Source organism: Opisthocomus hoazin, chromosome 7, assembly GCF_030867145.1.
Source record: "Opisthocomus hoazin isolate bOpiHoa1 chromosome 7, bOpiHoa1.hap1, whole genome shotgun sequence".
NCBI lineage: Eukaryota > Metazoa > Chordata > Aves > Opisthocomiformes > Opisthocomidae > Opisthocomus > Opisthocomus hoazin.
This window is the reverse complement of record NC_134420.1, coordinates 50,681,415-50,706,119: the sequence shown is the minus strand read 5'-3', so window position 1 is coordinate 50,706,119 and position 24,705 is coordinate 50,681,415. Positions and strand designations below refer to the sequence as shown.

General features: G+C 39.6%; 1 protein-coding gene across 16 annotated transcripts in view; it reads right to left on the bottom strand.

Annotated features, from left to right (window-relative positions):
* The window catches only part of NRXN3 (neurexin 3), a 1,053,133-nt gene that overhangs the window by 19,310 nt on the left and 1,009,118 nt on the right, over positions 1-24,705 (bottom strand). For 13 of the 16 annotated variants that reach the window (XM_075425785.1, XM_075425786.1, XM_075425778.1 and 10 more), the window contains one exon: positions 21,260-21,335. In XM_075425785.1, the coding sequence (XP_075281900.1) occupies positions 21,260-21,335 (76 nt within the window). Of the gene's footprint in view, positions 1-21,250; positions 21,336-24,705 lie in introns of all 16 variants that reach the window. The other 3 variants (XM_075425781.1, XM_075425779.1, XM_075425788.1) reach the window with 1 other exon arrangement.

The following is a 24,705-nucleotide window of genomic DNA, read 5'->3' as shown; positions in this document are numbered from 1 at the left end:
GTTGGGCTATACAGATATTGTGATGAATTCCAAGTAAAAACAATACATGATTTCCCTGGAAATTATACCAAGGCAAACATTGCAATAACTGAGAAGAAACAATAAACCATGTCGTTCAGCATCGTGAGCATCAGTCCCTGGTAAAATGTAGAATGAAGGGAATTTACAGTGTGATGGTTGGTAAGAAGCTTACTCTAGCAAGCTTTGAACAAGATTCATTTACCTGTGCCTTCACACCTAGAACGACTTCTTTCATTAATCAACACTACTGAAAAGGGCACGACAAGTATCTGCATGTTCTCTTCCATGGAGTTTGAACAGTTTTACATGCACCCCTAGGGTAATTGGGGTGCAGGAGTTAAGAACTTAAGTGACCTATTCAAACTCATGTAGAAAAACTGTGATAAACTGGGGACTCATAAGCACCTCTTCCAAACGATGGCTTATCTAGTGGTACAGTCTTGCTCATAATGTTAGTCTTCATGGGGTTCTGGATGTCAAAGTATGCTCTTTCTGCTGTGGATTAACTTGGAATAATGTTATTCCCATATTGAAACTGAAAGAAAACAAGCAAAAAAAAAAAAGGTAGTTCCTATAGTGGGAGCTAAATCTTGACAGTGCAAAATGCTAAGGGGGAATTAACTAGCCTGGACAAAACCCTCAAGAATGAAGAGAAAAATACCTCAGTGCCAGCTGCTACAGTTAAAATGAATTAGACAGGAGTTAATAGAAATTTTTGATTTGTAATTTTCTTCATGCTACAAGAAGTCTTTGGGACTCCAGAATTGAGGACAAGCCCTTCAGTCTCGTCCTCAGGCAAGAACAAGTCAAAATATTCCCCAGAATTGATACCAAAGGTTGCCTCACAGCCATGCTGAAACGGCTAGGCCAGGTTCCCCATGAGCAAAACGAGCTGCTGTAGGGTACGCTAAGGCTTTGTGTAACACCCAGTTACTTGCAGAGGAAAAATGTCACGTAAGAGACTGTTACTGATGAGAAGATCACTACCAAGTAGACTGCTGATGGGTTCTACTAAATCAGCATTGGGAAGCAGTAGAAAATCCTAGGTAGAAATCCTGATATTGAGTAAACATAAATAAATACAGCCACAGCTCTTTCTCTGAAAAGGAAAAAAGCACACGTCAACCTTTTGAGCAGTACGTTAGGTGGTGTGCTCTCACATCAGCTCAGAGGATGCGAGATGCTCTCTCCTTTTGATTGTACTAATGTTTAAATGCACCAGAATCCCCTTGAGACCTCAAGCGGAGGAGTTTGGAGACAGAACGGCAAGGACTATTAATCCGTGCTTTGAAGTCAATTCTCCCACTAGGCAGCACTTGTAACTGCATCCGAAATACAAGAGAGCCGACTGTGTGAACTATCCAGCTCTGAAGCACTGCAGGGGAGCCCTTTGTGTAGGAGCTTTCAACATGTGAGCTAGTTCTATCATTTGGAAAAGAAAAGAGGGGATAGTGCTGTGATTCAGGCATTTTGGAACAGATTTTTGGCAGAACTTCTTGTTTGTTTGTTTTTATGGGCAAGTTTCATACTAGCCGGGAAGTGCAGAAGCATTAAGGGGGGGGGGGGGGGGGGGGGTAGGGGAGGGGTGTCGTTTTTTCAAATTTCCTTTTGAAAATTCAGGGTATCAGTGGTGAAAGACTGCTGCAGGCAAGTTTGAATCCTCTTTTTCAACATAGTGAGTGACTGGAATAAACTCTACTGTGATTCAGAAGCCAAAGCTTTAAGCTGTTTATCAGAGGTTGCATTATAGCAAGAAAGTGGCTGGGAAGGGCATTTGCTCTGTTTTCATAACAGATTGGATTAGAAGAGAAACAGATCTCATTCCAGAAGTTAACCTACTTTAATATCGATGATAATGATGATACTAGGGTGTGTTTCAGAAGCACAGGTAAAGATAGTATGTCCATGAATAAAGCTCAGGAGCTGTGCACCAGAATTCTTCAGGTCCATTCAGACTTGGAGGACTTTTTGAACAAAAATTCAGGAACCCTGACAGGCTGGAGAGGTGGGCCTGCATGAACCACATGAAGTTCAACAAGGCCAAGTGCAGGGTCCTGCATGTGGGTTGGGGCAATCCCAAACACAAGTACAGGCTGGGTGGAGAGTGGCTCGAGAGCAGCCCTGAGGAGAAGGGCTTGGAGGTACTGGTGGATGAGAAGCTCAACATGAGCTGGCAACATGTTCTTGCAGCCGAGAAAGCCAACCGAATCCTGGGCTGCATCAAGAGAAGCGTGGCCAGCAGGGCGAGGGAGGTGATTCTGCCCCTTTACTCCGCTCTCGTGAGACCCCACCTGGAGTCCTGTGTCCAGCTCTGGAGCCCCCAAAATAAGAAAGACATGGATGTGTTGGGAGTGGGTCCAGAGGAGGGCCACAAAGATGATCAGAAGGCTGGAGTACCTCTCCTGTGAGGACAGGCTGAGGGAGTTGGGGCTGTTCAGCCTGGAGAAGAGAAGGCTCTGGGGTGACCTTATAGCAGTCTTCCAGTACCTGAAGGGGGCCTACAGAAAGGATGGAGAGGGACTTTTCACAAGGGTGTGTAGTGATAGGACAAGGGGGAATGTCTGTAAACTAAAAGAGGGCAGATTTAGATTAGATATTAGGAAGAAATTCTTCACCATGAGGGTGGTGAAACACTGGAACTGGCTGCCCAGAGAAGCTGTGGATGCCCCCTCCCTGGAAGTGTTCAAGGCCAGGTTGGATGGAGCTCTGAGCAACCTGGTCTAGTGGAAGATATCCCTGCTCATGGCAGGGGGTTTGGAACCAGATGATCTTGAAGGTCTCTTCCAACCTTTACCATTCTATGTTTCTATGATTCTATGACTGACTTCTGAGACTGATTAATTCTGCTTATCTCATTGGTAGAGCTAGGTGGTCTTGGCATCCTTTCTCCCTTAGCTTCACACCATGATAAGATAATGTATATCCCACTATCGCAAATGTTTAATTGTTTTCTTTGTTAGAGGAGCTAGAGCAGTAACTTTCAAAATCTGTGCTGCTTTTTTTTTTTTTAAAAACAACAACAGTTAATATTCATAGACCACAGCAGGTCAGATTGCTGCTGAAGCACTATTTAAAGAGACATATAGTCATACACTTGAATATATTTTCCATATGACTGGTTACTGTATTACCTGAAATATTTACATTTAAATTTTAAGGTCATTGTTAGAAAATCAGCTAAAAGATTACTTTGCATAGCTATTAACCATCATGTCTGAGCTTCATGAGTTTAGTAATTCACAGGAGCATAACAATCATGAATACCTGTGAAATGAAAGTTAACTGCAGATCAAGTCTAATAGGATGGAAAGTTAATTAAAAGAAGCTAAAAAAAAATCTTATCATATTAGGCTTTCCTCTGCTATGAAGTAAGACATTATATGGTTAGATTTTAATAGGAAAGTCTATTACTTTCTCATAGATTCTAATTTCCTTTATCTGCATGAGCCACAAAATTTTCTCATGAAGATTTTTTTTTTCCAATGAATTCATTATTCCTACTCATATTCTTATTCTAATTGGTGGTCTTAAGCACAATCAAAACAGTTGGAACTAGAAATATTATATTAAAAGAATAAACACTGTATTTGGGTGCAGCTTTGAACTTTGTGAACGAATTAAAAAGGTGTTCAAATTCTAACCTTAATGCCCTGTGATTTACTGGCTTATTAGGGTATTAATGAACATCACTGTTCTGAAGTTAGAAGAAAAATTTCACCTTCCAAAGACTCATTACAAACACTTTAGCCTGTCTGGGTCCTTCCTTGCCTTTTGCAAAAGGACTCTAAACAGGGACAGGCACATGGACCAACATCATGCTGGAGAAGAACTGTCAGATTTGCCTGCTATTCCCAGTGCCTAAACAATGCATGCTAGTCTTTAATGGCAAATAGAAGTGTTTAACACAAAGTGGCTTCTTTTCACAACCTTCCATGGCATTGAGTTATCCATCAAAATGGAAGCATGCCAGAAGCCAAATTCTCAACTGCTTGATTTCTACTACGTGTTACAAAGCTACATGCAAAGGACATTCTCCTGTCAACTTCTAATCATTCCAGGTGCCTCACTCTTGGATATGTGAATGGCTCATGTTTTCAGAATCACAGAATCACAGAATCACAGAATAGTAGGGGTTGGAAGGGACCTCTGTGGGTCATCTAGTCCAACCCATCCAGAAGTTTGTCTTTGCTTGTTTATTGGCTGGTGAATCCATCCAAGACACTCAGTTAAATAACTTTGACATAAGCTGCGATTGCTGCATTATAGCTCCACCACAATTCCTTATTATTATCTTATTTGACTGTCTGGTAATTTAACAGTGGTAACCTCAGTTGAAAAATACAGAGAAAGGGAACCAAGTGGCAAATCAAACATATAACTACAAAGAGAAGAATTGAGCACAGAAGCATCAAGCTTTGTGACGACAGCTGTATGTGCTCTGTCTTCATAGATAGGGAGGCAGTACATGGAGTTAACTGGAAAAGCACTTCATTTCTGCTTTTTCCTCAACTTCACCTTTCTCTTAGAAAAATACATTCTACTTTGAAAACTCTGCCATGGGGTTCCATGCTTATTATGTCTCAGTGGATGCATTTCCAACTGGAAAAATATCTGATCTGTTTCCAGCTCTAAAGATATTCTTCATACCAACCCTCTGCAAACCCAAGTTTGGGATCTGAGAGTCAAGTTCAGGTCTCCTATCATCACCACTCATAAGAAAAGACTGTAGGTCAACGTATGCCCTCAGTGACCTCGTAGCTACCCTATTGCCTTCAGTGGTTTTACAGAAATATGACTGACAGAACTTGTAAATCGGATGTAGGTAAATGACTCCACTGGAGAAGTGAGAAACAGATTGGAAGCCAGCCCCCAACCCCAGGCCTGTGTGGGCTCCACATGGACCATCAGGATACAAAACTGTTAAAGCCAATGGAATGGACTCCAAACCCAAACATATGTATCAGCGAGGATGCGGAAAGACTAAATCTTTGATCATCTACAGCATTCAGGTACAGCTATGGGTGAAACTGTTCTTTTTGCTTTAACAAATAGGGATTTTCATACAAAAAAAAATAATTTTATTCAGAAACATTTCCTCCCCTTTACTAGTGAAATTCTTCTTTTAACCTCAGCAGTAATTTTTCCTCCTCCCACCTCTGCAGCTGTTATGTAACCTGTAAATCCTTTTCTCCATGCATCTCTCAAACCTTCTTCATGTTTCTCTCAACTAAAGCTTGTTAGTGAGTCATCTAAGGAAGTATCCTTCTAACCTCTCTGATTACGATATTTATAAAGACAACAGTATTCATCCCCCTTACTAAAGGTCTGGAAAGCTTCTTTTTAATACCTGCAAAACATTTTAAAAGTCTGAGATAAACAATGCTATTGAAGTGCTAATAGTACATTTCTGGTCAAACACTGTACCTGACATATAGGGCTGAGTGTTCTGTCAGAGAAGACCAAGAAGATCCAGAACATTATCAAGTGCAGAAATAAAAATGGAAGTTGCAATGACTTAATTTAAAGACAGAACATATTTTCTAAGCAAAACAAAGGTTCATCTCTGCTCTCTTCAAGAATACTAAGTGCAGAGTACAGATGCACCAACTGGGCTCAAAAAAGTATGTGAAAGTCAGAAGCTGCCTGATCTCAGAAAACCAACAGGCATTTCTCATGTATTCGAACCATGTAGAATAAAGTAGAGCATAATAATGAATTACAGTAAAAAATGTGGCTGATATGCACCTTATAAAAACAGGCTGTTGTACTCTACAGCTGAGCTTTGAAATGCTCCGGCTAAAGTCTTTCCTCTGTGTTAAACCATGTAGACTTTTTTCCTCCAGATTGTGATTTAAGTTCTAGCTAGTTCTAGATAGTGATTTTTTTTCCCCACATAACTATACAAACTCAGCCCTAATCCTGCAAACGGCTAAATACTTTCTACTTTCATTAATCCCAGTGAAAACGGAATGCATTCAACATCTCATCAGGCTGCCAGTTTTTCCAGCCATGCGGTTAATGCAATTAGCAATTATGCACGCACACGCATATATACAGGAATCTACACACAATTTTTTTAATTTTTGATCATGAAAGTATTTAATTTGCATCCAAATTCCAAACTGCTATGGAGATCCAAGTGCTGACTGCTTCCTTTTCCAAAAGAAAATTCAACATTCATAAACAGTCTGGACAAAAGGCTTGGAAGGCAAAAGGCATCCAAATTCCAAACTGCTATGGAGATCCAAGTGCTGACTGCTTCCTTTTCCAAAAGAAAATTCAACATTCATAAACAGTCTGGACAAAAGGCTTGGAAGAGAGTTATAAACAAGTAAGGAATGCGGTGAAAAACTGCTGCTGTTGGTATTTTAAGCCTGTTATCAAACATAGTCTCCCAGTAATTCCTTATGCAAACACTTTTTTTTTTCATGCACACAATGAATTTCCTAATTCACTGTTTCTGGTCTGATGTTCAGTTCTGACAAACTATCCAACATGTGAAACTTAAGAGAATGATTTGCTACTCACCTGCAGTAGTTTTACACTGATAATAATACTTATATGCATTATTGCTAACTTACACTAGCACTAAGTAAGAGGTAGAGCATGTGCATCATTTCTTATGGTAGAATCACAGAGACCTGCAATGTGACATGCAGGCCATCTCCTAGGGACCAGTACAGGCTATTACCACCACTCTGCTTTCATATGCAAGATAATTGCCAGAACTGTCTGAAATCTGTCATCATATTCTGTAACTGAATAATACTTAGAATTTTTATATATATACTTACACACACATATATAGGTGCTATGTTACACATATATAGATATATTTATACACACACATATACACATACATATGTATACATACATACATATATATATATATATGTGCCTTAATTCCTATTTCCAGCACCTTTCCCAGTGCTCCAGTCAGAGATGCAGAGAGTTGAAATTTCTTGGATTTTATAAAAGGAAACTGCATTTGTCATCCCTTAATCCTCCGTTGCAGAGAATCTCTTTCCTCCGCACCAGTTCCCCATGCTTATTAAGCTTTCCAACTATTTTCAGAACTCAGGCTGTGTATAAGCAGAGGCTTCACTGTAATGGAGCAGAGAGATAACAGTACCTCTCCACTCGATGTCGTCACTGTTACCCCTGAAACGATGTGTACGGTTCTATGCATATCATCACCAGAAAAGAACAGCACAAGACAAAACAAGAGAAAACTGATAAAGAACTGCTGTTCAGCAAGGAACAATGATCATTGCTCTAAGCTGATGTCTGAAATCTTTAACTTCACTGTAGATAGCTCATTTGTCTTGTTTTGCATTTGCTGAAATCTCCCATTTATTTAAATGTAATATGACATACCGCAGTAAAATCTGTCATTGCCCTAAAATTACTGGATGCCCAGAAAAATGACCTCCTGGAGTGTGTATCTGACAGAAGGTTTAAGAAATCTGTAGGATCAAAATACAATCTTTGTTTAAAAGTGAGAGAGAGATTAACTGAGGTTTGAAAGTGAAAGAAGAATTAAGACTCCAAGGTCTTATTTCAAGTCCTGCCATTCAGACAGTCCTTAAGGGCCAGGTCCACAAAATGATTAACTCTCTCTTGTCAGCGTATAAATCTAAAATTCAGATCTTTGAAGCAAGTGCTCAGCTGCACTAATATCCACAAAGCTCTTCTCAGCCTCTGGAAAAATTCTGGCAATACAGCTATAAAATGTTGTTGGAGCTATAGGATATTCACACATGCAGGCATCTCCAGTATCCAACTGCTAAAATTCATTTGAAAAAAGCACATTGAATGTGTAGCTGGCACCAGAGATTAAATCTCAATAAAATATGAGAAACATTATTGCTTTTATAAGGTTTTTAAGTCAAAAGCAGTAGGTATCAATACCAATTCATATTCCAAATACCATCATAAAGTTGGGCTTTCACGAGAAGTGTTTTTAAAAGTAGTCCAAATGGCTGTTACCTCATTTGGTGCTCAGACTCCTAATCAACTAGCTTCAATGGAAGCTAAGCAATTTCGGTATGTAAAAAGAAACAAAACTGCTCAAGGTCCTCAGGATACTTTAAACACTTCTGTGTGAATATAGTATTCTTACACGAGGAGCGCCAGGCCTGGCACCTCGTAAGAGTTTCTTAAACTATCTGAATTGGCACCTTGTGTTTGGACACTTGCCACCTATGAGAGAGGCTAACAGAAAACTTGCAGCTTGTCATCAGCAAGGAAAGGTCATCTGGGAGGCAAAGAAAAAAAAATCACCAGAGGAATAACAAATCTACTAGTCAATAGCAAATGAGGGATAGATGACTGAGATTCATTTTTCTTACGCTATCAGTTCTTTGTGTTTGCTGTAGAAAGCGCTACCACAATGCTCATTCTTCAGCAGAGAACTGTGTAAATATCTTTTCAGAGGAGGTAAGATAGGGAACAAACTACCACACCAGGTTTCCCAGCTCTTGCCATACGGAGAAAGAATTACAACTAACAGAGCGGCTAGACACGCAAATGGCTGCTTTCATCCTTAAACAATCCCGTTATTAGAATAGAGGTGCTCCAGGCACAACATTTGCAGTTTGTTTTACCAGCTGTTTCTAAAAATATTGCCTTCATGAAGGAGATTTTTTTCCATCTCCCTCCAAAATAATTTTTGTTTGCTTTTCCTTTCCAAGGGAAAAGTGATAGATATGGAAAACAGCATATGTGGGAAAGATCACACAGCTTCAGGGATGGACTTTTACCATTGCTATTCAACATATAATGAAAAGCTACAAATGAAACAATTGAAGATGCTGAAATATACTGGCCCAACTCCTTTGATAAACGTAATCAAAGATTTTATTGTTCTAACACAACTGGTACAGAGCTAGTGACAGATGTTTCCTACGGAGAAAAGTATGGTTTAATGTTTTGGAGAACCTAGCGGAGAAGAAAGGAGGTTGAAAAACTGAAAAGGGGTAGTAGAAACCTCGTAAGTTAGTTATAGGTACAGGTTAGTAGTTATATTTTCAGAAATGAAAAAAGAGACAAGTGCAATGAAACCCCCACACAATACTTCTGACTACAAAACTTCAGTTTGGTTTGTTTCACAATAATATATTTTGTTAGAATTTGAACTTTTATTTTTTTTAAAAGCATCAATTTCAAGATGAAAAGACACTTTAAGACAAAAGTTGAAATTTGCATTTTAGGAGTCATAAAATATTTTCTTGTTTTGGATTTGACACAGACAGTTCAGAGGAAACTAGAGGGACTCCCCACAGTACTTTGCCAACACCAAATTGTCACTTTTTGTCAAAAAGGAACTAGGGCACAAACATTTTCAACTACCTTTCCAGTCTCTGTTTTCCCTTTGATCTTATATAGCATGTTTAAGCCCATGAAGTAAAGTTTCAGGCAAACCTGAAAACCTCTCGGTTATCAGAAAATAAAGCTCAGAAGTTGTTCATCATTTCTTGCTCAGAGCTCACTCTACTGCTGTGTGGAGCACGTCGCAGTGTTTTGTCCATGGGAAGGCTACCCATCAACCACCGGAATAAGGGCAGAGCTTCCCAATGTATTGAAAAAAAGTACTTTTTTTTCTTCAGATACATATATACCCATGCTACACTGCCAAGTCCCTTGACTTTCTCTTTGGCTGTCAAACCTTCCTTAACCCTCCCCACAGCTCTCGGAGAGTCCCCAGCTCCCTGGCAGAGACAAGTGATTCAGAACCTCACCGAAGGCACCTCCCTGCTGTGAGTTCAGCTGTGTGCTGGAGGTCTTCCACATCAGCCTATGCCCAGATCGCAAACACGAGAGTAACACTTGCCTGCTCTCACAAAACACCTCCCCCAAAAAGCTGGGATGTACTAGCTGCTTTCGGAGTTATACAAAAGCCGAACACTTGAATTAACAGAACTTAACAGGAGTATGAGAAAGAAGATAAGGCAAGATTCAATCTATTTGTTCCACATTTTCTTGTAAAGCTCCTAGCCAAGTTCATTCTACTTCTCTATTTCAGTTCACCAAAATGCACCTTTTAGCCAGAACATAAACCTAGCATCAACAGATGTATAAATATACACACACAGATACACAATATATTAATGACCTGTGTTTCAGCACTAAAAGAATTAGCACACAGGAGAGCCACAGATTCTCGGGGAAATACAAAACTCCAGGCACTCCACAGTAGATTTGTTGATTCACAGAGAGAAGTCAGAAGAAGAACTTAAAATTATATTTTGATACCCTAGAAAATAGCCTGAACTAAATTACAGGGCTATTTTTGCTCTTTTTTGTCTGTCAAATATAAAATTTATGAAGCCCCTGAGATTTCAGCAGTGAAAATAAGTAGTTGCTAGAACTAGTAACTAAAATCAGTCATACTGGTTTCAGTACAAGGAAGAAAAGGAATCATTGACATCCGTTTAAAAAAAAAAAAAAAAAAAAGTCAAAATTGCTTTGCAGTTCTGCTGTCCTGCAAAGACAAAACAACTTTTCCCCCCTTTTTCATGCCTCTGACATTTATTGTTCTGGTACTGAGACAGACTGAAACCAGTGAAGAGACAAAAGTATTGGAATTTTCTTGTTGCTCTAAAAGAACCTAATTTTGAGATTTTGTATGTTTGTCTGTAAAATAGTTGTAGCTCTCCTGAATTCCAAAAGAGGAGCTGATCATCCTTATAACACCACCTCATGGGACCAAACAACTTCATTTTTTATTAGACTCAGCAGAAGGAGAAAAATGACTCCTTGAGTGTGGCTATTCTGTAAGGCTTTAATAATGTATTTACTAGCGCAATGAAAATGCAGAATAAAATATGTTGCTGAATTATTGGACGTGTGAGATCTCAAATCAAGTCAGTCTAATTATTATTTTTTTTTCCTTTTATCCCTAGTTTCAAAACTGTTATCATCTTTGTCTCCTGCTCCTCATACAGCATTTCAGGTAAATGTTAACACTTCACATTGTTCAGGAACTGGGACTCCCAGCTGCTTACAGTTGGGATAAAGCACTGATTTCTAGCTCTTGTGATTAACAAATTGGAACTGAAGTTTCAAAATTTCCAAAACTGAAAGAGGAAGAAGGAAGGCAAGGTAATAACCCCTTTGACATGATTATATGCTTTGGTATCTCATGTTCTACTTGGGCTGAAAAATGGATGTAGAATAGGTTTTTCTGCTTTACCAAGGTACCATTCCAGGTGTTGTAGTTCATGTGAACTTCTAATACATGAAGCACCTTCACGTCTATGCACGAAGACCAAAAGAAATATATAATAAAGCCCTTTAGGGGCAAAAGTGTATCTCTGTCCCTAGTATCTGTGAATGTTCAGCATGTTTTCTCTCTAACAGATATTATTTATCTTAAAGAAATCAGACAGTTTCTTCTTGTTTAAAGCTAACTAAGGATATGCTATAGACATTTAAGGATCTAATATACATACATTCGCTTTTTATGCAAAATGTGTTCCTGAGTCATGTGCTAGCTCTTCTCTTCCACTGAATGTGTCATTGGCTTTTTCCTTCTTTCCCATATATTTCATGAAGCTGAAAATCAAAGCTAACAGGGACAAAAAGCAAGTCCCAGCAGGTTGAAAATATCATATCTTAGTATTTTAGACATGTGTCAGCTTGATAACATAGGCACAGCACTAGAGGGATTGCCAGAATGTGACAGTGCACATGGCTACGAGTTTAGAGAACATGCTTTAAAAAAAGACTGGAAGGCAGTAAGGGCAAGGTAGCCAGACTGTCGGGCTGATCCTGATCTCCAATGCAAAACCAGGGAAACTTACACCAGCTAAGTCAGACTGGAGAAACTGTGAAGTTTTTGAAGCAAAATTCTGATCAGGATGCAGGTTCAAGCGATGGAAGCGCTGATATAAAAGATCTGTATATTGCAGTTCCCTCACGACATTAATTTATGTAGCCTGAGCATGGTTCATTTCATTGCATGTGCTAACTCCAGAGGTAAAAGTGATATTTGACGAAAATGAAGCCACACCAGTGTTCCATGACATGAAAATATTTGGCTTTTGTATTCCTCACTTGCTTCTCTCTGCATTAACAGATTAGGAGTTGTATCTACTTCATAAAAATACACAATAATGTTACTTGCCACAGCAAGTAAAGATAGCACTTAGTACTAAAACCTCAACAATAACAGTATACTTGTAGATTTTTAGTAGTTAGAGGTACAATACTATTTTAGTGTATTGCATAGCAATTTGCACCTGAATATCAAAGTCCATTAAAATATTAATTAAATCTTCTTTTCTGTTATCTCCACCTCATTTCTCTGACAAATATTTTATTTACTCTGCGTGACAGGTAGGCAAATGCACAATATGGATGCACAGTCACAGAAGAAATCAACAGCAGAGCTGGGAGTAGCACACTGGCATTCAGGCTTTACCAACTCAACTTTCAGGTCTCCCCCTTGCTCAGTGACAAATGTCACGAGACCTGAAGGCAGCAGCCTGCCCTGAGACAGAAAACAAAAGCATGAACTAACTATTTCAAGTACTGGAAATCAGTGGGATAAAATGAAGCACAACGGGACCTTCCACGGCATCTCCTGTGCTTGAGTGAGCCTCTCGCTCCCTGCTGCAGAGGGCTAGTTGCAGGCATCACAGAGGCTACATAAGGCAAAGAGAAGCAACCATTCAGCAGGACACAGCAGCTTTGCCACAGCCTGGAGGTTACTGTCCTGACGCCTGGACACTTGATTTACTCGTCGATATACTCCAATGTGAAGGTTACCCTGAACTTCATGATGAAGGGGTCTAAAACTCTGATTGTTCTGCTCCAATAACCTGCCACTTGAGTTAAAAAAAATTTTCTTGCTGTTAGCCTCATAACAGGACTGTTCTGGTCTATCTGACAGAGGGCAGTGTTACACAAAACCATGAGCTTCTTGACTGTATTTTAATTTTATAAGCACTTACTTTACTTAAGCAATTGCCAAGAAAAACCTTTCGATTTGGTAGGAATAAATAGTTGTGAAAACACATAGCGATCTAAAATCTAAATTGAGCAAGCTTTAAATATTGATTCAGTTTTGCTATAACTAATAGCACTCAGTAACATTTCTCAGATCATAATATGAATTAAAAAAACTGAACTGAGCATAAGATCATTGCTTCTCATTAGTGAAAGAAAGTCCATGTCCTTTTTATCCCTCTGCAAGTCCAGGAAAAATATCTTGGGTAAGTTAAATGAAATAATTCCATGTTGGAGATCTGAACATATCCCATCACTTCCCTCTTCTGGTAACTCTTAGCTGAAACAGGTAAGCCTTCTATCATTCTCTTGTGAGAAAAGTTCATAGATTTCATCATCCCATCTTCTCTGCAGAACAAATGAATTCCTGCAAAACAACTGCAATTTTAGCTAGGCTAAAGGTATGTGCGAGTATGCTTTTGGTGATGTCCTGAACATCCTGCGAGGAAACTGGCTGCCTCTTCCTCCACTAACTTGAGCTGATCCACCAATGCCAGCTGATGTATCCTAATGCACTGAAGCCTTCCGTGCCCCTAACGTGGCTAGTCCATTCAGCGGGAGCAGAATTAAGGATTCTGAGGAATGCACCACTCTACAAGCCAAAGGATGTTTTTTCTAAATAGTGTTTCAAGTCTAAGCAGACAGCTGAAAACTCAGGTTGTTTTCTTCTGCCTTACGCATTATTGCATATTTCTGATGCATACGGCAGAAGACACTCCAGATGCATTTCCAGAATTGTGTTATACAAGTAAACATCAGCAAGACAGTTTCTACCAGCATCAGTGAAGAGGCAGACATCACACAGTGACAAACAGAAGACCTGCCCCATAGAGTGAAGATGCACTACTCTCAGAAATCTTAAGTACGTCCTACATTTTTGTCTCCTAACTAGAAGTGAGCGATGAACTGTAGATTTTAGAAATACATTCACAGATATCATTTCAGTCGCATGTGCACAGTGATACTCCCTTCCCAGGACTGCCTTTTATAAAAAAGCCTAGGTACTTTCCATTTAACATACAGCCTGCACCCTGCACAGTGTTTTCTGGCACCTAAAGCACAGATAAGAGGAGTTCTTACTCCAAGACGTCAGCATGCACATACAAATCTCCTAAAAAGCTATATAAGCAGTCACTTTAGCATTATGCCCGTAAACCATTTCTAAGAGTGAAATGATAACACAGTTGAAAATGTTCCAGCTGCAAACTTTGTCTTTGTTAAGAAGCTGCGCGGACTTCTTGCGCCTTCTGGCCCGAAGCCTTGGGGGTGACCCTCAGAACAGCTTTCAAAGCTTGGTGCCCCTTTGTGGACCCCCCTTCGGGCAGGTGGCGAGAGGAGGAGGGGAAGGACAGGGGAAGAGGGATGGCAGAGCGGCAGGGAGCTGAACACCAGCTTACAAACAGAGAACAGAATCACATAACAACACTGGACCAATGGACTCCAAGACACACTGACACGACAGATGGACACAGACAAGACGTAAATTCGCTACTGAGAAATAAAAAAGAGCAAAAAAACCCATAAAATTAAGTAGATATATAACGCTGAGGCTGCAAGAAGCAGCCAACGGTGCTGGCATAACTCTTCCAAAAAGAAGAAATTATAGTACAACTAAAAATTAAAAATGAAACGATATCCCCCCAAATCATACACTACAGACTTGCTCGGTTAGCCTGAATGCGCAGCTCTGATGAAACACAAGATGGCGTCATCACAGCCCATGCACCGGTTAATGAAGGCCATGGTTAGTTACATCAGCTAAACTACAGCATGCCATAAAAATGAGCTGTCACTGACCCAGAAATAAAAGATACGACAGATACTCTGCATTGCAATAAAATTCTTTTTATGCCATCTGTGGTTTGTAGGGCTTGATTTGTTGAAAGAATTTTTCCTGGGAGAATGCAGGGGTAAAGGGGAGTCTTTTTTTCCTTCTGTGTGTTTTTTCTCTGAACTCAATTAAAAAAAAAGGGAAAAGGGAAAAGACAGGATAGAGACTTTGCAAAAGTTTAAAAAAAAGGTAGGGAGAAGAGGAAATAGAAAGGAGGGGAAAGAATTTTCATTCTTTTTGCACACAACTTTCTTGGGATGTCTGAAAATGTGGATTTCTTAAGGATGGCAAGAAAAGATTTTGTTGCCTTTATTGGTTTGCAGATCTATATCTCTTTCTTGAGATGATTAAACCATTATTTTGTTGGAAGAACTCCAAAAATATAAATTGAAAAGTACAGCAATGATTTTAAAAACTAAAAAATAGCGGTATGGCACCATTACGAGCCAAAAAAAAAAGGGAAAGAAATATAAAAGAAACTAAAATGTCAATCACCAAAAATTCATGCGGCACAAGATGAGGTGAAACGACAGAAAATGTTCTTCAAATATATACAATGTAAATATCTATCTATATATACGCGGAATATACGTGTATATATCGATGGATATACCTGTATAATTTTTTTATTCTCCCTGCCCCACCCTACCCCAAGGCTAATTGGTAGATGAAACTATCAATTAAAAGTAAACAAATAAATAAAAGGAAGAAAGAAAAAACTCTAACAAAAAAGAAATTAACGTGCTTTGTTCACCAAGAAATAACAATCTCATGCATCTGTCCACGCCAGCGGATGCCAGGGTTAGATGAAGGCATGAATTTCTGTGTAAACATGTGATTGGATGATAGGGGCTACTGTCGATATTGGTCATTTATTATTTTAGTATATACACATATAGATATATATGCACACTGTATATAGTGCATATATAGATAAAATGTCCTCACAGGTGGGGCCTTTGGAGTTTACCTAGGAAAAAAGACCAATATGCTGAAAACCAAACTCAGTATAAATTTCTAATGTAAAAAAGAAAAAAAAAATTCCTTAAATTCATGTAAGTCATCTGCATGATTGATTAGTAAAACTTGTTTGTTTGTTTTTGTTTTGGCTTCAAGACCGTAGCTAGGAAATTCCATCAAACAAGTGATGTTATTACACCCTGGGAAGTGCCACGGAGGAATCCCCCTCCTGTGGGTCCGTATGATGTTCAGCCTGTGAGCTGGGAAGCCTACTTCTCTATGTACTCTGAGCCATACACCCAACTTTAAAGGCCACTTCTTCTTCACAGCACGCGAAACAGAGCAGAACTCGGTCTGTTTTGACAGAATAGACTGGGATTAATTGAGCACTGGATTTATGGGGGATGTTTCCCTGAGGAGAGCAATGAAAATTCCCTGCGTGCTTCAAGAAGGTTGATGCAGTTTATGGAGGACGAGCCAAATCATCGCTTCTCTTGGGTTTCTTCAGTCAAGGTTTCTTCACTTCCAGCATGCTGCTTTTTATACCGTGCTGGCTGCTTGTAGACTCTGGGAAGGGAGATTCTGCTTGTTTTCTGCAATTTAACCTGTACCCAGTTCTGCAGCTTATATGGAAGGAAGCTTGATTGTCCTAGCCCATAAATCAGTAGCCTGAAGTGGATGGGTGCAGACCAGTAAATTATAGATACAGACACCATACCTGTAGGATATGTTTCTCCTGTGTATTGGTATACGCTACAAAACACTGCGTAACTTCCAGTACAAAGTGCAGATTCTGGCATCTCCGTAGCTGTGTCTGGTCCCTCATGGGAAAAGCTTACAAGTCTGATTAGGCGATATCGACCTTATGATATATGAAGCCTTTTGGGAAACACAGAATAAATTTCTCTGGAAAAAAATCACCTAGGAAATTGTTGGGCTGATAGGAAGCTGGCAACCGCACCAGGAAAGAAACACAGGCTGTCTCAAGCCAGGGAGCTAGGATTAAGCCCTATAGACCATTCCAGCTGGTTGCATTATGGGCTTCAGGCTAACTGGGGAGTATTTAGGTCTTACTGTTTTGACCAGAGCAATGAGCAGCCTGGTTTATGATTCCAGTCAGATGCCAAGCCACCAGCATGCAGTCTGCCTGGTGCCGGAGTGCTGAGCTAACGGACACCTTTAACGGGAACAAGGGCCATGGTAGGAGGAGACAGCAGCAGCTGCTGTCAGGAAAGCAGAACTATAATCCTCATGGCTTTGAAGTATCAGTAAGATCAGATTGTAGGGGTGCTTCTCATTTGACTGAAAGGAGATAAATGCTTTATTTCTTTACGACGGCACAGTGCTCCCCAGTTAGGAGTTTTTTCCCTTACAAATCTCTCACTCTCTGAGAGTGGCTGAGTGAACAAAACACTCTGCAGAGCTGTGTTCAAAAGTGCAGACTCGGGACTCTGGCTTCATCTTTGGGGAACCTGAATATTTGAGCCTCAGATCTACCTGAAACAGGCCAGAAGACAGTCCTGTACTCATACCAGAGAAAAGCATGTTTTTTCTGGCTCAGAAACCAGGATGTTTTTGAACATGTACTGGGAATAGCAACGTTCCCATAGAAATGAGAGAGGGACTGCTCTCAACTGTAAGTAAATGTTTCTTCAGGGCAAGTGAACCGTTTTATGCCCTCTGTATCATTTGCAGTAAGCCATTACGGAAGATCTAGAGATCTAAGGGTACCTAGGCTTATCTGCAGTAAGATGAATAGGAAGTATTTTTTATCTCTGAACCTGCAATGCCTTCTTTTTCCTTGTGTAAAATACAGATGGGTTTTGGATTCACAGCGGTCATTGCCACCACTTGTTTGAATAATTCCTTATGCATACATAGTTGCCTATGGAGGATGCCTGCAAGCTACCTCAGTCAGGTCAGGTCCTGTGACAGCTCCTGGTCTCTACACAACGGGATCTACAGAAATCCCAACAGAAATCGCTTTTGGAAGTGGGGCACAGAGAGGTAGCCAGCATGCTACAGTAAGTGTCTCAAGCTAGCAAGAAAACTCCTGAGAGGAGCGGAGTGAGGAAATTGCCTTTATATCATCTTCTTTCAAAGAGATGCAAGTATCCAGATGCGGATCACAAGCTGACTGAGATTCAGGTCTTGGATTCAACAGACAGAGTTAAGCAGCACTCAGACATGGCAAATGGTTGTCATAAGATATTTAGCCTCAAAGAGAATATGATTTTCTATCTTTTGAACTATCTTTGAGTACACCAAAACCAAAGTCTTCAAAAGGACTCTGTAGGGTACTGCCTCTGATCCAGGTGGGACCAAGTCCAAAGTAATATATTTAGATCTAGAGATTTGATTCTGACCCATATGAAATCTGAAAGCTTTTGATTTGCAGGGCAACAATCTCTGCTGCCCTTGTCTTGGTTATTGCACAGCAGGTTCATAGTGATGTATATCATATCTCACAGCTGCAGCAGGGAGTTCGGTAACCTTTGCATTACTGGACCATGAGAGTGATGGAAGGCCAAGTTCTGGCATTTGGCAGAAGCTCAAGAGCTTTAAAAGCTACACATTATCAGAGCAACAAAAAGTGGCTTGTGCTGCGTTAGGTCATTTAATTTTCAATTTGCTGCAAAAGTGATCAGGCAAACCAGAATGCAGCATAAAATACACTGACCTGTCAACAGAACAGGAGGAAGCAACTTCAAATGGGCCCAATTAAAAAAAAAATAAATCCAAATCCACACACTAGAAAATACAAGCAAGATAATCCTGCTCTTTTCTTTCCATGATGTATACATTTAGTACCAGATCTTGGCGTATGGCCAGAATCCTGACTTGGCTGGTGAAGTGTAAAGGCAAACATATCTGCTCAGCCAAGCCAGCATCACTGGATTTTGCTAAGCTGGCTCAGATTGCTTTAGCACTCCAGAGCAGGATGGGATGTGTGAGTGCTTTGGTACCAGTTGCACTGCAGACACTGTTCTGCCTTCCCTGGATGCACCGGGAGTGGAGGCAACAAGACAGACAAAAACCTAAATGAGGCGCACCATAAACCTGTTACTTTTTCTTATTATTGTTATGAAATGAGCTAAATTTATACTTTTGGGGGCAAACAGGATCTGCATATCTCTCCTCTTTAAGACAACTGTGTACACCAGCACTTCTGAGAGCAGGAAACCTCAAAATCTGGAAGTGCAAATTTCATCAGCAAGGACCATTTTTTTAACATATAATCAGACTTACTTATATTCTCAATGCCACAGTAATTCCCAAGAAAAGATTCATATTTCTGTGGCTCTTGTGGATGATAGTCCTATGGAGGAGGAGTAGGGTGCAATAAAAGATACTGGGTGAAATTTTCAAGAATGTCTAGAAGTTTAGGAGAGTACCTTCATCAGATTTTCAGTGAAACATTATTTTACACAGTAGATATTCAAATGTCTGTAGGCACTTATAGCTGCCTACTGTAATGCTTAGCAGGATTTTCAAAAGCAAGTCATTTTTACAAATCCAGTTTGTACCTGTTTATAGCATTAGATTTCTAACTGTGTCAGGAAAGAGGTATTTTTAGTCTGGAAGTGTTGCTCTAAAGCATTCTGAAATTTCATGCTAAACAACCTGTTTTAGCAAATTTCTCCTCAAACTTTGATTTTTCCACTGAAATGGAAAAAATACATTTCAGCTTGTGCTGAAAACATTGCTATTACATTTTACAGCCACTGAAGTAATCATGATTTCAATGCTGAAATATAAATTACAATAATACACAAGAGGAGGAGTCTGATAAAATTCTCGTTTCCTCCTTTAAATGAAATACTTGGCAATCAGAATAAAAAAAAAAAAACGAAGTCTTGAAATGCTAGTGAAGCTATAATGAAATGATTCCTACCCATTCACTTGCATGTCAGTTGTGGTACATTAATCTTTTAGAATTGTCTTATAAGACTCGTGCCTCACTTTCGTGATAATCACAGTGCTGGCATTTCATTATTACCTTTATTTAAAATCCCAGTACTGACACTGTTTATGCTTCACAATCTAGTATTATTTGGACTGCTTTTCAGCCAGGTGGGGAGTTGAAAAATGCATAGAGATCTGTGAAAAAAGAGATGGAACTAGGCTGAGCTGTCTGTTAGCATCAGTTGTGTCACTGACACTCCTGCCATCATGGGCAAGTCAAGAGTACGGGTGGAAATTCCCAGCTACAAGGCAACGCCAATCTCAGGTTACTGCAGGACCAAGTTCTACCAAAAAATGCAGGCACAGCATGACAAATTGATAAAAAATATGAAAGGACTAGCCTTGGGTGAATTTTAATGTTATTGTTGTATTAATCAAATGGTTTCAGGAAACTAAAATCAGAACATTTATAACGCTTTCTGGGGATTTTTTTTAAAGAAAAGAAAATCCCAAATCAAACAAAGCAAAAACAAACAAAACAAAACAAAAAAATCCTCAACTATTCATATGTTTCACGTTTAAGGACAAAAGGTTCTAACCAAACTCTCGCTTTTTCTTTTAAATGTACACAGAAATTCGATGATGTCTGTTCTCTATTATAGAAATGCTTAACTCATGGCAAGCCTCAAAAAAGAAGACTTGAAAAAGCCTGTAAGAAATAAAATAGACTGCAGTTGCCTGCTGGATATCACATCATATATCTCACCAGAATGAAAAGCCATCAATTTATCAAAATGTATCTGAAAGGGAGAAGTTGAGTCAGTTCCACGTGGCCAGTCCTTCTGACTCTTTAACGGATACATTTTGAAGCATCACTGCAGATAACAGGGCAAGAATTACTACTAATTTTGTTATGTTAGAACTATGTTTTGGTGGTCCCCAATTTCTTTGGGTTCACAGGAAACAAAATTAGTATAAATACATTACCATGTTAACTGTATTCAAAATCCCATGGACAAATGATTCCTTTTACAGTCCATCTTCAGAGCAATTAACAAAGATGAAACAACACTAATAAACCACTATTGCTTCACTTTTGTTTCTCTCCCGTTTTTCAAACATTTACCCTCCCCACCTCATCAATCTTTATCACTTGCGACATACCACATTGATATTTTTGCTTTCCCACCATATCAGTGAAGTAACTGCTAGAAACATGTAAACTATTAATTAGCTGGGATCACTTTCAGGAAGTTTGGCTTTCCGTGCAAATAACTTTATATTAACCAAATAGTGACTACATATCTGTGTTTTGCTGTTGCCAAGTCCATGGGATCTGATGCTTGGCTGTATAATTTTTATTTTATATACAGTGTATATATACATAAGTGTACATATATACATATACACACACATATATATACATATATAATTATATATGTATACATTCACACACATATAAATATATGTATGCATTGTTTTTTGCAAATGAAATCAGAAAGCAAGCAAAACAAGACTGACCTGACTTACCTGTACTGGGCTCACAGTCAATGAAATCTTCATCATCACTGGAACATTCAGCTGATGAAACAATGTCATCTGTTGTCTGGCATGTGAAGGAAAGGAATGAAGGAAAAAGAACAGAGGAAAAAAAAATAAGATACTTGCAAGTCAAGAGGCTGTTACAGAGGCGGCTAAGTATTGTAGAAAAAAAATTTTCAGAATTGTAACTTTTAAAATATTTAACTTGTACCAGCATTCGAGATATGCCTGTGTAAATGCACCCTCCATGGAACTGGATTCCCCTCTCAGAGGAATAGTGCTTATACAGTGCTGTTGAATATTTCAGGTGTGCACAGGTGCGGTGTGCCTGCCGGGCTCTTTCGGTTAGCAGGCGGGTGACACTGTGCACAGCAAGTACAGCGGGCTATGACACCTGCTTGGCTGGTAAACTGTCCTCCAACAGCCAAAGTAGATGTGTCTGGTTGCAACACACTGGGCTCCTTGATAAATGTCAATACCGCGCAGGGCCAGCCAGAAGGCACCTACTGAGACACTCAACATATGAGGCATGCTCAGGCTGAACATGCTTGCTGTAAAGAGAAACATATAAGATCTCAGATAATAATGCATCACCCAGGCAGCTAACAGTACTCTTTGCTGTGTTGCTAGATGCATCACTCTGAGGTAGAGGTAATTCCTGCTCTGTTAATGCACCTCTTGGGCTGAGAATCCTTTGTATCTACCCAGATAGTAAATATCTGTGCAACCTCTTTGTTGACGAATGGCTGCATGCATCAGGTTAGCCCAACAGGCAAACTCACCTGCTTGCTTGCCAAGAGAACAGGGATGTTGCTGTGACTGGGCTGACAGGCTGGAAAGTCTGGTTCTGAAAGGCTTAAACTAAATTGCAACCGTTCACATCCCTTACAGGTTTCAGCATATTCCTTTGCATTTCCAGCTGGTGATTTTTAATTTCTTTTTTTTTCTTTTTTGCTTCTTTTTTTCTGCTGGTCTAATTAATGAGCAGCATGTACTGCAGCATGTTAGAGAGAAGTGTACTGGCGTCTCTTCCCAGCAGCATCTCCTGCCTGTAATTGCTGCAATTAGTTGAATTAGTAATGTAGACCATTAGGGAGAGTCTGTGGCAGCCTCTGGACACAGGTTGTAACGTTCCTGCACACAGTACAAAATTACCCCAGCTCAGCAGCATCAGCTCAAACCATGGCTTCTGCTGAAATTGTCTCCCTTAACAACTTCCCCTCACAGAGAGCTCTCTATTCTGCTGAGCAGCCTTATCAGTGGGATGACTCCTGAAACAAAACAGCTAAAATCTTCCTCACGAGGCAGGAAGCATTGCTGAAATCTCAGCTCCTCAGAGGCTGGGTGGCAGTACTTCGTATGCTGTACTTTCGTACTCCAGATGAATATTCCTGGGAATTTCACATCATGACAAGCCCTCCAAATCCTTATTCCTTAAAAAGACTCTCCAGCTTTAAATAAGGTCTCCTTTATATTTCTATATCCGCTACATCTGTCTCCAACATGCTGCATGTTCCCTTTTCTGTTTGCACAAGTGTTCTGAGGTCTCAGCCTTTTCTTTAGCCTCCCATGGTCCTAACACTAGCAAGTCCCTTTGCTGCCAGAAGTTCCTTGCACTCCTTCTCTCGATCTGAGCTAAGGAAAAACCCAGAATTGAGCTTTCAGTCAGAAAGATCAAATTGAATGTGACTTTCCTTCACTCTTAATTTCAGTGGCTTAGAGTGAGCCAACAAAGAAAAATAGGATCGGTCAGCTGTAAATACAAATTATAAACATAGAGTATCTGTAAAAACCAGCCATGAGGTAACGGAATCCCTACCGTACGTGTTACTTGAGTTGTACCTTGGCATTGTCATTTGGCAACATTTTGTAGGATGCAATCTTGCAGTAGTTTCATGCTTAAATATTTTCGTTAAATACTTTCATAATCTTGCCTCAATGAGGAGGCAAGATTAAAAGGAACTGAAGGTCACATGTACAAAGCAATTTCCTGCCTTACATGCTAAGTTCATTTTTTTAGCATCTTCTTTCAGTCATAGAAAATGGAAGAATACTGTTGAAATCCTGGTAACTTCTCTCTTAAAACAAAATGGCTTTAAAATTTTGGCTGTTCAGTGAGAGGTCAAGAAAGGAGGAATGCACAAAATAGAAATTTACTTTCTATAATTCTTCTGGTTCTGTCACATACATTTTACAAAGCATTATTTATCCGGAATGACACCAAATCGCTTTATAACTTCTACAAACAGTGATCATATCCTCCAACAGTGAAATGCAGCTGTCCCTAGGTAGAAAGATAATTTTTAATTGCACTATTGTAAAGTAATTTAGCACAATAAGTCAACAAAACTATACTGCAAGAAATTTTTTTAAGCAGGTGAAATGTAGCTAGTGAAACTGGAGATTTATATTACAGTTGCCTAAAGCACTTGTAAAAGAGTGTTAAGGACAGCACTATGAATAAAGAATAAACTATCCATCACTACTAGAAGACCTTGCTCAGACCCTGGCAATTGGTTTTGATTTCCAGGTTGAATTTTGATCATGTGGATTTTGCTCTTGGCTGAAGAGCAAACAATTCACATGTAGGATGTCATAGAAGAATAGTGGTGCTTTGCTTCAAGTAGGAAATAAACATTAAAATTATAACAATGTGTGGTTGTCGCTTATCAAGTGCTATACCTATCTACTGACCCACTTGCTCACATCTATGGGCTTTGTGCAACGTTAATTTATAATCTAATCCAACTGAATTGAGAATCTGAGTCAGTATTTGTAAAGAATAAGGTGTTCCTTTATAACCATTTTTTTCCCCTCTTGCTTATTAGAGGCATCGTAAGAAACTAGAAAGACAGCATGCTCAGAAAAAAACAGGTGATACTTCTTCACACAATAGTTTTCCCTTTTATTTTTATTTTTTTTTTTAAACTGAGGAACCCCTCGCAACAGGATACTGGTAGGTAAGAAAAGTTTAGATGCATTTTGGAAGTCATTGGCCAAATTAAGGATAAAAACATCCACCCAGTGCTACTAAATACCCCATACCTAGCTTGGGAACTCCCTGTGCTACAGATGCTGAAGACCAAAGAAGTATCACTATTTGCATTGTGCTGGTCAGGACTCTCTCCCTGAGGCTCCACGTATGGCCAGGGCCAGTAGCAGGGTGTTGGGCGAGGTGAGCCTATGCAGCACCCCAGACACTTTTGTGCATTATGGACAGTGGGGGATGAAATATATTGAAGAGAAGATGAGTTCCGAGTAGGAGCTGAGAAGTCACGAAGCCTGGCCTTTGCTTATGTTCTTGATCGATTTCCCATTTAATAAATAGCTTAAGGTCAGTACATGCAACATATGTATGCTGCACTCTTAGATAGGAGTGCTGGATTTCCTTCTACAAAATCCTCATGCAACTTGTGTTGGTTCTGGATGGAGAA